The 14,507-nt window shown below is 38.4% G+C and overlaps 1 protein-coding gene across 1 annotated transcript in view; it reads left to right on the top strand.

Annotated features, from left to right (window-relative positions):
• The window catches only part of AdamTS-A (ADAM metallopeptidase with thrombospondin type 1 motif A), a 733,635-nt gene extending 731,267 nt beyond the window's left edge, over positions 1-2,368 (top strand). The window contains exon 29 of the mRNA XM_071671786.1: positions 1,079-2,368. Within this exon, the coding sequence (XP_071527887.1) occupies positions 1,079-1,174 (96 nt within the window). The 3' untranslated portion in view covers positions 1,175-2,368. The remainder of the gene's footprint in view (positions 1-1,078) is intronic.
• Positions 2,369-14,507: the final 12,139 nt, after the last annotated feature.

Genomic DNA, 14,507 nt, shown 5'->3' on the forward strand with positions numbered 1-14,507 from the left:
ATGTGAAGCGTCTGGGGTAAACCATGGAAAGATGTGTAGGTATGTATATTTGCATGTGTGGACGTATGTATATACATGTGTATGGGGGTGGGTTGGGCCATTTCTTTCGTCTGTTTCCTTGCACTACCTCGCAAACGCGGGAGACAGCGACAAAGCAAAAAAAAAAAAATATATATATATTATATTTTTTATTATTATACTTTGTCGCTGTCTCCCGCGTTTGCGAGGTAGCGCAAGGAAACAGACGAAAGAAATGGCCCAACCCCCCCCATACACATGTATATACATACGTCCACACACGCAAATATACATACCTACACAGCTTTCCATGGTTTACCCCAGACGCTTCACATGCCCTGCTTCAATCCACTGACAGCACGTCAACCCCGGTATACCACATCGCTCCAATTCACTCTATTCCTTGCCCTCCTTTCACCCTCCTGCATGTTCAGGCCCCGATCACATATATATATATTTCTTTTCTTTCTTTCAAACTATTCGCCATTTCCCGCATTAGCGAGGTAGGGTTAAGAACAGAGGACTGGGCCTTTGAGGGAATATCCTCACCTGGGCCCCTTCTCTGTTCCCTCTTTTGGAAAATTAAAAAAAAAAGTGAGAGGGGAGGATTTCCAGCCTCCCGCTCCCTCCCCTTTTAGTCGCCTTCTACGACACGCAGGGAATACGTGGGAAGTATTCTTTCTCCCCTATCCCCATATATATATATATATATATTCCAGAAATTTAGGAATGGGAATTAATTATGAGTTTACAAACTCCTTGGCTGTTGTTCTTCCTAGCTCTTGTTCATATAAATAAAGATGATCCAAAGAGCCCTCTTAGGCAAACTGCATCATTGTTGGGACTGGGGTAACTATACTACAGAAAAAGTAATTATTGCAGATATTAACAATAGCCTCCTCTTGTGGTTACAAGGTCACTACTGGACCTCATCACATAAATTGTCATATAAATGTACAATGGGAAAGATGTAACACTAGATACACAAATGCACTTCTCAGTTATTGAACTTGTAAAACTGTATCAGAAAATAATATCTTTCATTTTGGAACCATCACAGGACAACCAGCGGATTCTTGGACGATGCGGAGGCTATTGCGGGACATGTGCTCCAGATCCTATCACTGGGTTGAAGCTCAGTCTTAGGGATGGTTGAAGGATGCCCATTGTAAAGGGACTTCTGCTTCAGCTCACTTCAAGAAACCCTCTGCATCATGAGGGCACCATTAATGAAGATGGATGACCTGGTGGGATGAAAGTTGTCAGGTAACAGTGCTCTGCTGGATTCAGTGAACAGTTCCAGAAGAGATTTCACTAGGGTATCCACATTAGAATGGGAGGGCCTTGTGGTAGCAGAGTGGGAAAGGAGAATGTAATTTCCATCAAATTTTGTGTCAGTTATTCATATTTCAGAAAAAATAAGTAAAACCAGTGAAAACAAACACTGAAAAGTAGTTATAAGGATAATGCTATTACAAAGAGAAAACGGCAACCAAATACTATAACACTGCCATTATGTTAATAGTCTGTGTAGCAACAGCATTATCAAAGCTCTCTGGTTTCTTATAACTTAGGCAAACTATGCCGTAACTTTCAACCATGGTCTAGTCTGGACTGTAAGAGGTTACAAAATGACCAGAGGATTCACTGCCCACCGATGGACCTGTTTTTGATCTCATATATTACTGGCGATGGAATTCTTGTGGTTGAAATCAGAGCAGACGTGTTTGATGATGTTGATTAGGGAAATGCTCTGAATTCGAAACAGGTACAGGTACGAGCACTGAAGGAAAAGTTTAGGCAGTTCATTGTGATGTTTAGCTGTAGGTGCAGTTTGGTTGTTCAGTGGTGTTCTGCACCTAAGGGTATTGAGATATGTGAAATCTCTTGCATTTGAATCTTAGCATAATGTTTAGAAAAAGTACCCTTTGGAGGTTTTCTATTGTTTTACATGTTTTACTACCAGGAGATTTGCCATTATATACTGTCACTCCCAGTTTACAAAAATACTTATTAGGTAGATAACAACTAGACACAGCCTGATGTAATACCAACAGGGTTGATATCTCAGTGTCTGTGGTATCAGAACCAGAATTAAGACAAATTTCAGTAATACATTCAGACATCTGCAGACCAGCGCTCCAAAAGTCATAAGCAACTCATGAGATCCAGCACCTGCAATAGTATTGGTACTCAGAGAAATGATGCTTATATCTGTGGAATATGTTACTCCCCTGTCTTGGTGCTGGCTGTGCATCTGCATATCACCAGTGTTCATTATTTGCATTCTTTGAATGCAAAGCATCAGCAATCACATAAAGCAAGTGACACTATAAAAAGATAACGCTCATGTTTGTAGACTCTCATCCTCAGCTGAACCAGGTGCCATCCCCAGCATTTTAACTTTTCAGTAATCGCTTATTGCTATGTCAGTCTACTTTATACAAGGAAAACTTTTTGATTACAGGAAATAACTACAGATACAGTGTTCTTTAAACATGATATGTATTTTTTAAAACTAATTATATCTTCTGCCTTAGTGAGGTAGCTTCAGGAACAAATGAGCTTTGGCCTCATTTGCGTACACCTACTCTGTAGCTGTCACATATACTTTTGTATTGGTAATGTAAAACTTTACAAGCTAAGTTACAATCTACTCAGCTATCAAGTTCTCATGGCAGTATCAGTGCCCATAATTTATCAAATTCCAGAATCCAGCAAGTGCTCAACCAAAAGGTTGCTGATAAGGGATATTAGAGCATAGATGTAATCTTCATCAAACCATGTGATGTATATTTCATGGCACTACCTCGCTGAAGTGGAGGGCAGCGATGCTGTTTCCTTTGGGGTGGGGTAGTGACAGGAAGGCAAGCAAGTATGAATATATACATGTGTATGTATGTGTGTGTATGTATATGTTGATATGCCCTGGTACAGTCAATTGACTGCACGTCGACCCTGGTATACCACATCGTTCCAGTTCACTCCATTCTTTGCACGCCTTTCACCCTCCTGTATGTTCATGCCCTGATCACTCAAAATTTTTTCCACTCCATCCTTCCCCCTTCAGTTTGTTCTCCTGATTCTCCTTCCCTCCACCTCTGACACATATGTCCTCTTTTTCAATCTTTTTTCACTTATTCTTTCCATGTGTCCAAACCATTTTAACACACCCTCTTCTGTTCTCTCAACCACACTCTTTATATTACCACACATCTCTCTTACCCTTTCATTACATACTTGATCAAACCACCTCACACCACATATTGTCCTCAAAAATTCCATTTCCAAAATATCCACCCTCCTCCTCACAAATGGGGAGGTAATAACAAGTAATGATGAAGTGAGAAGGCAATGGAGTGAATATTTTGAAGGTTTGTTGAATGTGTTTGATGATAGAGTGGCAGATTTAGAGTGTTTTCATCGGGGTGATGCGCAAAGCGAGAGGGTCAGGGAGAATGGTTTGGTAAACAGAGAAGAGGTAGTGAAAGCTTTGCGTAAGATGAAAGTGAGCAAGGTGTCGGGTTTGGATGGTATTGCAGGGGAATTTATAAAAAGGGGGTGATTGTGTTGTTGATTGGTTGGTAAGGATATTCATTGTATGTATGGATCATGGTGAAGTGCCTGAGGATTGGCAGAATGCATACTTAGTGCCATTGTACAAAGGCAAAGGGGATAAAGGTGAGCAAATTACAGAGGCATAAGTTTTTCAAGTATTCCTGGGAAATTATATGGGAGGGTATCAAACTGGAGAAGAGCAGTGTGGTTTCAGAAGTGGTAGAGGATGTGTGGATTAGGTGTTTGCTTTGAAGAATGTATGTGAGAAATACTTAGAAAAACAGATGAATCTGTATGCAGTTTTTATGGATCTTGAGAAGGCATATGTTAGCGTGGATAGAGATCCTTTGTGGAAAGTATTAAGAGAATATGGTGTGGCAGGTAAGTTGCAAGATGCATTGAAATGTTTTTACCAAGGATGTAAGGCATGTGTACAAGTAGGAAGAGAGGAAGGTGATTGGTTCCCATTGAATGTTGGTTTGCAGCAAGGGTGCATGATGTCTCCATGGTTGTTTAATTTGTTTATGGATGGGGTGATTAGGAAGGTGAATGCAAGAATTTTGGAGAGAGGGGCAAGTATGCAATCTGTTGTGGATGAGAGGGCTTAGGAAGTGATTCATTTGTTGTTTGCTGATGATACAGTGCTGATGGCTGATTTGGGTGAGAAACTGCAAAAGTTGGTGACTGAGTTTGGTACTCAAGCCCCACAGACCTTTCTATGGTTTACCCGAAACATTTCTTATTTACTTTGATTGCCATTTCCTGCATTAGTGAGACAGTGCCAGGAAACAGACAAAGAAAGGCCCATCCACTCACATACACATGTGTACATGGGTATTCAGTGTTGTGAATGGAAATGGTGAAGAGCTTGTAGATTTGTGCTGAAAAATGACTGGTTATTGGGAATACCTGATTTAAAAAGGGAGATATGCATAAGTATACATATGTGAGTAGGAGTGATGGTCAAAGGGCATTATTGGATTACATGTTAATTGATAGGCTTTTAAAAGAGAGATTTTTTAATGTTGATGTGCTGAGAGGGGATGTCTGATCACTAACTTGTGGAGGTGAAGGTGAAGATCTGTAGAGGTTTTCAAGAAAGAAGAGAGAATGTTGGGGAGAAGAGAGTGGTGAGAGTAAGTGAGCTTGGAAAGGAGACTTGTGTGAGAAAGTACCAGGAGAGATTGAGTGTAGAATGGCTAAAGGTGAGAGCAAATGACATGAGGGAAGTGGATGAGGAATGGGATGTATTTAGGGAAGCATTGACGGCTTGTGCAAAAGATTCATGTGGCATGAGACAGGTGGGAGGTGGGCAGATTAGAAAGGGTATTGAGTGGTGCAATGAAGTTGTTATTGAAAGAGAAAAGAGAGGCATTTGGACAATACTTGCAAGGAAGGAGTGCACATGACTTGGAGATGTATAAAAGAAGGTGACAGGAAGCCAAGAGAAAGTGCAAGTGTTGAAAAAGAGGGCAAATGAGATTTGGGGTGAGAGAGTATCATTAAACTTTAGGGAGAATAAAAAGATGTTTTGGAAGAAGGTAAATAATGTGAATAAGACAAGAGAACAAATGGGGACATCAGTGAAGGGGGTAAGTGGGGGAAGTAATAACAGGTAGTGATGAAGTGAGAGGGAGATGGAGTGAGTATTTTGAAGATTTATTGGATGTGTTTGATGATAGAGTGGCAGATATAGGGTGTTTTGGTCGGTGGATTGCAAAGTGAGAGGGTCAAGGAGAATGGTTTGGTTAAGAGAGAAGAGGTAGTGAAAGCTTTGCAGATGAAGTCTGCATGATGGTGGGTTTTGATGGTATTGCAGTAGAATTCATTAAAAAAGGGGGTGACTGTCTTGTTGATCGGTTGGTAAAGATATGATAAAGTGAAGTGTCTGAGGATTGGCGAAATGCATGCATAGTGCCATTGTACAAAGGCAGGGGGATGAAGGTGAGTGTTCAAACTACAGAGGCATAAGTTTGAGTATTCATGGGATATTGTATGGAAGGGTATTGATTGAGAAGGTGAAGGCTTGTACAGAGTTCAGATTGGGGAGGAGCAGTGTGGTTTCAGAAGTGGTAGAGGATATGTGGATCAGATGTTTGCTTTGAAGAATATGTGAGAAATACTTCGAAAAACAGATGGATTTGTGTGTAGCATTTTTGGATATGGAGAAGGCATATGATAGGGTGGATAGAGATGCTTTGTGGAAGGTCTCAAGGGTAAATGGTGAGGGAGGTAAGTTGCTAAAAACAGTGAAAAGTTTTTACCAAGGATGTAAGGCATGTGTACGAGTGGGAAGAGAGGAGAGTTATTGGTTCCTAGTGAATGTCGGTCTGCATCAGGGGTGTGTGATATCCCTGTGGTTCTTTAACTTCTTAATGAATGGGGTGTTTAGGGAGGTTAGATGGAAGAGTTTTGGAGAGAGGGGCAAGTATGCAGTCTGTTGGGGTGAGAGGGCCTTGGAAGTGAATCAGTTGTTGTTCGTCAATGATACAGCTCTGGTGACTGATTTGGGTGAGAAACTGCAGAAGTTGGTGACTAAGTGTAGAAAAGTGTATGAAAGGAGAAAGCTGAGAGTAAATATGAATAAGAGCAAGGTTATTAGGTTCATTAGGGTTAAGTGACAGGTTAAGTGGGATGTAAGTCTGAATGGAGAAAAATTGCCTTCATCCATTCCTGGTGCCACCCCTCCCTCAGGAAACAACACTATCCCTGGGGATAGGGGAGAAAGAACACTTCCCATGTATTCCCTGCATGCCATAGAATACAGGTGGTTGGAAAGCCTCCTCTCCAGTTTTTACTTTTTCAATTGAAGGAACAAAGAAGGGGGCTAAGTGAAGATTTCCCCTCTAAAGCTCAAACCTCTGTTCTTGACGTTACCTCACTAACATGGGAAATTGCGAATATATATGAAAAATAATCAGTATATATACACACCCACACACACACACACACGCACACACACACACACACACACACACACACACACACACACACACACACACACACACACACACATTTGAAGCCCCTGTAGGACCATGGTTCACAGAGTAACATTTCACAATAGCAACATCCAAATAGTAGGTTGCAGGCTCATAAAATGACATTAAGTTTTCTCAGTAATGACAAATTGGAAAATATCTTATTTTTTATATATGATCTTCAATAGTCAATGAAGTATCTAAGTATATTGTAAGTTTTGAGTTGTAATGCCTTTTATGAGGATGTTAGAGCCAAATAACTTTAGATTCTTATCATATTCTAGCCACTGATTGTCACCTTATACCTAGTTTTCATATTCTAAATGTGCCATATGAGTGAGTTCTGCCTGACATGAAAATATTAAAGCAAGTAGTATTATGGTTATATACATCATCAAACATAAATGTCACATACTGAAATGGATAAACATACTTTGGAAGGCTTGAAGAACTGTTCACTTCACCCCTATCCCACTCTACCATCAGGTAGCTTATTGATGAAGTTTAACACAAGCAAATACCAAGTAATATAGGTAGGACATACAGAAAGAAGTCTTATATATGAGTGTTATCTGGCAGGAAGCAGCTTACACAATCCTATGCATGAAAGGGATTTGGGAGTTGACATAGTACCAAACCGTGTGTGAAAGGGACTTGAGGGTCAACATAGCACCAACCAAACCTTGTGTGAAAGGAACTTAGGGGTCAACATAGCACCAAACCTAGTAGTAGAGTACCATGTTGGGAGAATTGTTGAGCAAAATTTCTACTAGATAGTATCAGAGCTCCCTTAAAGTGCATGGGAAAGGAAATGTTCAATAAACTATTTAAATTGTACATTAGATTTATATTAGAGCATGTATCACAAGTTCACTAACCTCACTTGAAGAAACAAAGATCAAATGAATAAGATTCAGAGGAAGGTAGTAAAATGGTACCCACATTAAGAGCACCAAGTTAGAGGGAGAAGTTATTGATAAATCTTTCCACAAAGGAAGAGAGAAGCATTAAGGAAAACTTGATTACAACTTTTGTTACTAATGAAATTGGCACTGTTGACATTGAACAACTCTTGTAAAAGCATAAAGAAAGAATAACAAGAAGTTGTTAGACAAGCTGTAAAGAAGTAGCGATAGAATTGTAGGTTGAGTGCAGACTATACTACAGTTTGAAAAGTGGTACAATTCGATATTAATGGAGGCTCAAGAGGTTAGGACCCATAAGCATAGAACTCTCTTTCCATATTGAACAAATACATAATTACTCTCTCAAATTCTTCCTCTTTTTAACATGTATTTTGGTGTGCTATTCTGTTACATTATGAAAAACTAGTTAACTCCTAGTTTATAAGTTTATGAATTTTGGCTGTGGCTGTGACTCATTATCCAATACGAAATGGATATACATTTTGGGTATGGTACCATAGATATGGAGATTCCTCTATGTTTAGGGGAAAATGTGAAATTGCTTTGCCCTATAAGTATTAAGAAAAGAAAGAGACTGTTATGCCAAAGTCTTTAACACACATTCACCTGTACCTTTGAAGATTTTCCCATATTATTGTTAAGATGACAGCCCTGGCTGGCTGTTTGGACTGTAATAAGAATATGAAAAAATGATACTGAGAAATGATAGTGAGATAAAATAATAATGAATAGACAATACTCATACTAGTAGTGCATTATGTGGCTGGTTCACAGAGCACCACTACCAGGCTGATGCTTGTTTGTATGCTTGCCTCTTTACTTAGCTGTATCCTCACTCATTCAACGTCCCACAGTATTGTATGTATGTCATCATGATCACAGCTTCTTACTCATCCATTTTTATATTTGTCTTATCCATCTTTATATTTGTCTTAATGTTCTTGGAACTATGATTGCACTTCTGAGGTTAAGTTTGGTTAAATTGGCTAATTAATACCTTAACATTGAAATACCACATTGCTTTTAGGGTAAGGTAATCTGATAAATCTAACTTATCATACTGCTAGTATATCCAAGAACTGTATACTATATTTTACCCATTTAGAGATTTTATTTATATTTCCATTATCAAAACAGTTACTGAATGATAGGGAGAGAAGTTATTTATTGCATAATTAGAATTTCCTTAGACTAGCTTAATTAGTTTTGAATTGTTCCTTCGGGGGGATATTCAGGGGGCAGGAATCCATGGTTTAACCCTTTAATTCCTGAGTTAGGAATCCTTTTCAACCAAGTGGATCTTGGTTTTTCAAGTTTAAAAAAAAATTCTAACCTTATAGTTTCAAAGATATTCATATAACAATGAGGAAATTACTTGAGGAGGATATTTTTTCCATTACTGTCACTTTAATAATTTGTAGAGGTATTAGCACAACTAACTAGAAAGTGGAGATGTAGGGTCTGAGTCTGAAGTGAGTTGCACTCAACCATGTTTTATTGTTTGTTTTACCTACATAGAGAAATTGATCACTGATTTTTATCATGTTATGCCCTATATGATTAATCATTTCTTGTTATAATCATTATAATTCACTTATACATTATTCATTATAGCAAAATTATAAGTTTGTAAAATTATCAGCTGGACCAGTCAGAAGCAGTGTTGTCGAGGTCAGGCAAGCTTTGGAAATTCTGCCTCCACTTGAGCTATAAACACCTTCTTGTTCCTCATCTTTATCAGCTATCAATACTGGAAGAGTTATGTCCATGAGATCACTACCCATAGGATCCATCATTGTCAAATAATTCAGGATCATCTGCCTGGTCCTCTAAATCTATCTTATAGCCACTTAATTTCTTTTTAGAAATTTTACACAGATATGCTCTTAATCTGCTGAAGGATGACTGACTGTGGAGAGAAATTATTGTACTCTGCTAGGCAACCACTCTGGTGTGGTGGGTGGCCTTGAAATAGAAGCTTGAATCTTGTAAATTTATGTCTAGAGGAGTTGTTTGCTTTGTGTAAATGTCTGTTTGTAGTATTCAAGGACTTTGATGAGTAATAATATTTAACTGGATATGCACATTGTACTGAGTGTTGATTTTTATTGTAAAACAGAGAGAAAGAGGGGAAAAAAGTGGATGTGTTGGAAGTGAGATCCCTAAGGGCAATATAGAGTATGTAGCAAGCTTATCATGAATGAAAAGAGAGTGTAAGATAGAGGTGCAGTACTATGTGCAGTTTCATTGAGAGGGCTGACCTGATTGGTCTGGAATGGCTTGAACATAAAGAAAAGATGAGAGAAGTAAAGGGACTGAGAAGGAAATGTTGGGATAGAGTGAGGTCTTTTGGGTATTAGGGTCTGAACATTCAAGAGGTTGAAAGACATGCATGGAAAAGAATTAATTGAGTGGTCAAAGTAAACCAAACAACAGTCTGTTAGACTTAGCTGTGGATAGTAAGCTGTGGTTTTAGTACACTGTGCATGACAGCTAGAGTGGAAATGCTTAAATGAGGAGTTTGTTTGCTCCTGACATTACTTGGCGAAGGCAAAAAAGGCAGTTAGGTATGAGAAAAATAAAAGATTTGCCTGGAAACGAGGAAAAAAGATAGACAGAGTGATAGAGACAAACAGAGTGTAACAGATAGAAAAACATGATAAGAGGAAGTGACACTCAACAGATACATCTCAAGGTATGTACAGGTTGTACCTCTCTCATCTGGCTCTTTGTGGTCTGGCAACTTCAATGGTCCAGCACATTTTGAATCTACCTCCATATTTTGTGAATCTGCCACCTGGGCAGCACTGTTAGGAGTGTTGAGGTGCCAAAATCTGTTTACACTGCAGCCAAGCTAATTAAGAGCCCTGTTGATTTCTTATTGCCCCAGAAGAAGTATACACCTGATCCCCTACTTATGACCTGTGTGACTTACAGCCATCCATATATAAGACCAGAAAAAGAATATGAATTAGAAGATAGAAATGATGAAATATGAACTAAAGAATTTTAAGTAAAAGGTAAAAGGAAACTACAGAATCATATAATAAAGTTAGTTGATAAAAAATGAGATAATCATGATATGAATATAGTAGGATAAAAGAATACTGTACAGGTATATGAATTCTACATGCCATGCTTATGTGTCTGACTTAAATCCATTTCGAGATCCGGCCATTCAGTCTGAATGGAACTCGGACATATGTCGGGAAGGAGTGTATAATGCTGACAAATCTGCCCTGTATTGGCATCATATGCCACAAAAATCCTTTGCCCAAGGTAATGAGGAGTCTCCATCTGGGGGTATGGATTTCAAAGATAGGGTAACAATTCTTGGCTATGACAATGCTATGGGAACACACAAAACTAAGCTGATGGTAATTGGTAAGAGTGTTCACCCAAGGACCTTTAAAGGGTCAATTTCTGTTTTCCAGTATTTTGAGGTCAAGCAATGGCCAGGTCCCAAGGTCACTGCATTATAGGAGTACAACCTGTATTTGATTCACTAATAAGCACGTAAAGATTATTTCCTAGAGCTGTAAATACTGTTTAGAGAAACGCCATGTACAACATGAATTATGATATTTTGATATCTATGAAAAGTGGTTGCAAAGCATGTTGATATAGTCTCTTTGATTACCTTAAAAGGAGATGTTAGGCAGATTCAGATATATATGTAATATGACTCTTTTCCATAATAGAAAATATAGGATGCTATCACCACAATGTCCCTCTATCTATGTGTCTCTGTTGGTCCATTTGCCTTGTCTGTAGGAATATTTCATTTATACCTCTATAAATAATGCGTGTTCAAAACAAGATTGAATCCCTACTACTACTTTACGATAGTAATTTTTAAGGAAATCAAGGTTCCATATCTTCATATGCTTTCTTTTAAATGGGAACAGAAACTGATGAGAGAAAGGAAGAGAAGAGAGTAGGGACAGTGGCAGGTAGATGCAAAAATAGGTAGTTCTGTAAACTCATATATCAGTATGTAGCAATTTATCTGATTTATCCTGACAGGTTGATATCAAGGGTCATGAAATTGTGTAAGAGTTATTATCAGCATTTATTGCATCCATGCCCTTTAATGGCCTAGAGGATTGTGGGCTCCAGTTCTGCAAAATCAGTTCCCACTAAAAGTGCATATCTGTAGTGCAACTGATCCACTTTACATTATTTATTTGTATATCTGGCCAAAATAGTAAAAAGCATTTTACCTTCATTTTGATATACATTTTAGATTTTGCTTTATAGGATAGGCATAGTCATTTCTTTTACTGCATTGCCCTCTTCTTTTACCAAGAATTTCCTTTTATATGTGGGTCTTAGTATATCTATGCTCAGTATTTCAAAACCAGGATAAAAAGTGCCCCAGTGAAAAAGATTCAGTTTAATGGAATAAAGTAATGAGGTATAATAATGAGGCCTTGATAGTATAAATAATGATAGTCATAATGATAATGTTCTAATAATATTGATAATGATAATAGTAATTATTAGTAGCTAGCATCATTGCTTTATCCTGCTACAAGCATTCAGTATTTTTGCATAAGTTATAGCATTTGATAAACATGTACAGGAAAATAGATGTGCTGGTGGCTCCTTACAATAGCCTTTGCATGACTGCTAGGTATTCTTCAGTCACATCATGGAAATTATCACATGGCATGTATGCTGTGACATTTTCGAAAAAAAAATAAAAGCTAGAGGTTTACTAATTCAAAGTAGTCTCAAGACAAGTAAGAAATACTGAGAATAACCATTAACAAACTGTGTAAGCACTCCTGCGCTTCATTGATCCACCTGATCCTTTGAGAACACTAAATTTGTATTTTCTTAATTGGTAGGTACTGTACAGTTGTTACTTACACTGTTATCTATTTTGGATATGCAGCACACAAAATTTTATATAAAAGTCAAGATAATTTGGTATCACTGGTTCAAGGATTATGCTTCATTAAATAACCTCATAATTTAAAGGAATCTAAGGGTCAAAGGGAATATGAACCTCGGTAAATATTTTTCTAATTCATAAGAATCCTTGTTTATTAAATATTTTTTTGTCTAAAAATTTACAGGATATGATACAATAAGCTTATCTTTATGACTTAGTTCATCTGTAATAAAGGACATAATTTTTACTGTATATTCTTGCTGCATTGATAACAAAACAGTCCAATAACCCAAGACTTGGCATGTGTTGAAGGAATGGAATTTTCAGTTAAGTTTTGTCAACTGTTAACTTGTATATTGGTTATAAAAGTATATGCTGGTTTGTTTCCTGTTGAGATTCATTAGGGTTGTGTAACAAATAGAAGACTCCTAATTATATGACAGAATGATGAGAGTCTAGGATGCAGGAGAGATTTTAAATGTTTACAGGCTGTACTCACTGAATGTAATGAAATTAATGTTGAATTACTAAAAACTCTGATGAAAGATTAGAAAACTGAAAGATCTTCATGGAATGTAATACAGGGGTAGTTTCAATCCGACATGAATTATAGAAGTGAACCATGGGCGTGTATTTCCTGAATAACTCACTGAATGTAATGAAATTAATGTTGAATTACCAAAAACTCTGATGAAAGATTGGAAAATTGAAAGATCTTCAAGGAATGTAATACAGGGGTAGAGTTTCAATCTAACATGAAGTGTAGAAGTGAACCATGTGCATGTATTTTCAGAATGACAGGGAAAATGCATTATATAAAGATCAATTTATAGAATTCTGAGATGGATTCAAAATAGCAGACATTATGAGAAATGCAACAAGAGGTAAATACACAGGAAAGGAGAGAGTCTCCATAGTGCAGTGGTAGCATTTTGGCCCACCAATTTCTTGGTCCCGCGTTCAAGTCCCAGACATGACATCTGGCTCACAACAACCAAGCTGTTTGTCCTCCCCTTCAAGGTTGCTCCATGAATAGGTATATATCATAAGTAGAGATCTTTCTATATATATATATATATATATATATATATATGGGAAGTGAGTCAGTTGTTGTTCGCTGATAATACAGCGCTGGTGGCTGATTCATGTGAGAAACTGCAGAAGCTGGTGACTGAGTTTGGTAAAGTGTGTGGAAGAAGAAAGTTAAGAGTAAATGTGAATAAGAGCAAGGTTATTAGGTACAGTAGGGTTGAGGGTCAAGTAAATTGGGAGGTGAGTTTGAATGGAGAAAAACTGGAGGAAGTGAAGTGTTTTAGATATCTGGGAGTGGATCTGGCAGCGGATGGAACCATGGAAGCGGAAGTGGATCATAGGGTGGGGGAAGGGGCGAAAATTCTGGGGGCCTTGAAGAATGTGTGGAAGTCGAGAACATTATCTCGGAAAGCAAAAATGGGTATGTTTGAAGGAATAGTGGTTCCAACAATGTTGTATGGTTGCGAGGCGTGGGCTATGGATAGAGTTGTGCGCAGGAGGATGGATGTGCTGGAAATGAGATGTTTGAGGACAATGTGTGGTGTGAGGTGGTTTGATCGAGTGAGTAACGTAAGGGTAAGAGAGATGTGTGGAAATAAAAAGAGCGTGGTTGAGAGAGCAGAAGAGGGTGTTTTGAAGTGGTTTGGGCACATGGAGAGAATGAGTGAGGAAAGATTGACCAAGAGGATATATGTGTCGGAGGTGGAGGGAACGAGGAGAAGAGGGAGACCAAATCGGAGGTGGAAAGATGGAGTGAAAAAGATTTTGTGTGATCGGGGCCTGAACATGCAGGAGGGTGAAAGGAGGGCAAGGAATAGAGTGAATTGGAGCGATGTGGTATACCGGGGTTGACGTGCTGTCAGTGGATTGAATCAAGGCATGTGAAGCGTCTGGGGTAAACCATGGAAAGCTGTGTAGGTATGTATATTTGCGTGTGTGGACGTATGTATATACATGGGTATGGGGGGGGGTTGGGCCATTTCTTTCGTCTGTTTCCTTGCGCTACCTCGCAAACGCGGGAGACAGCGACAAAGTATAATAAAAATAAAAAAAAATAAAAGAAAGAGACAGGAGGTCAAGAGAAAGGTGCAAGAG

The sequence above is a fragment of the Panulirus ornatus genome, chromosome 17 (assembly GCF_036320965.1).
Source record: "Panulirus ornatus isolate Po-2019 chromosome 17, ASM3632096v1, whole genome shotgun sequence".
Lineage (NCBI taxonomy): Eukaryota > Metazoa > Arthropoda > Malacostraca > Decapoda > Palinuridae > Panulirus > Panulirus ornatus.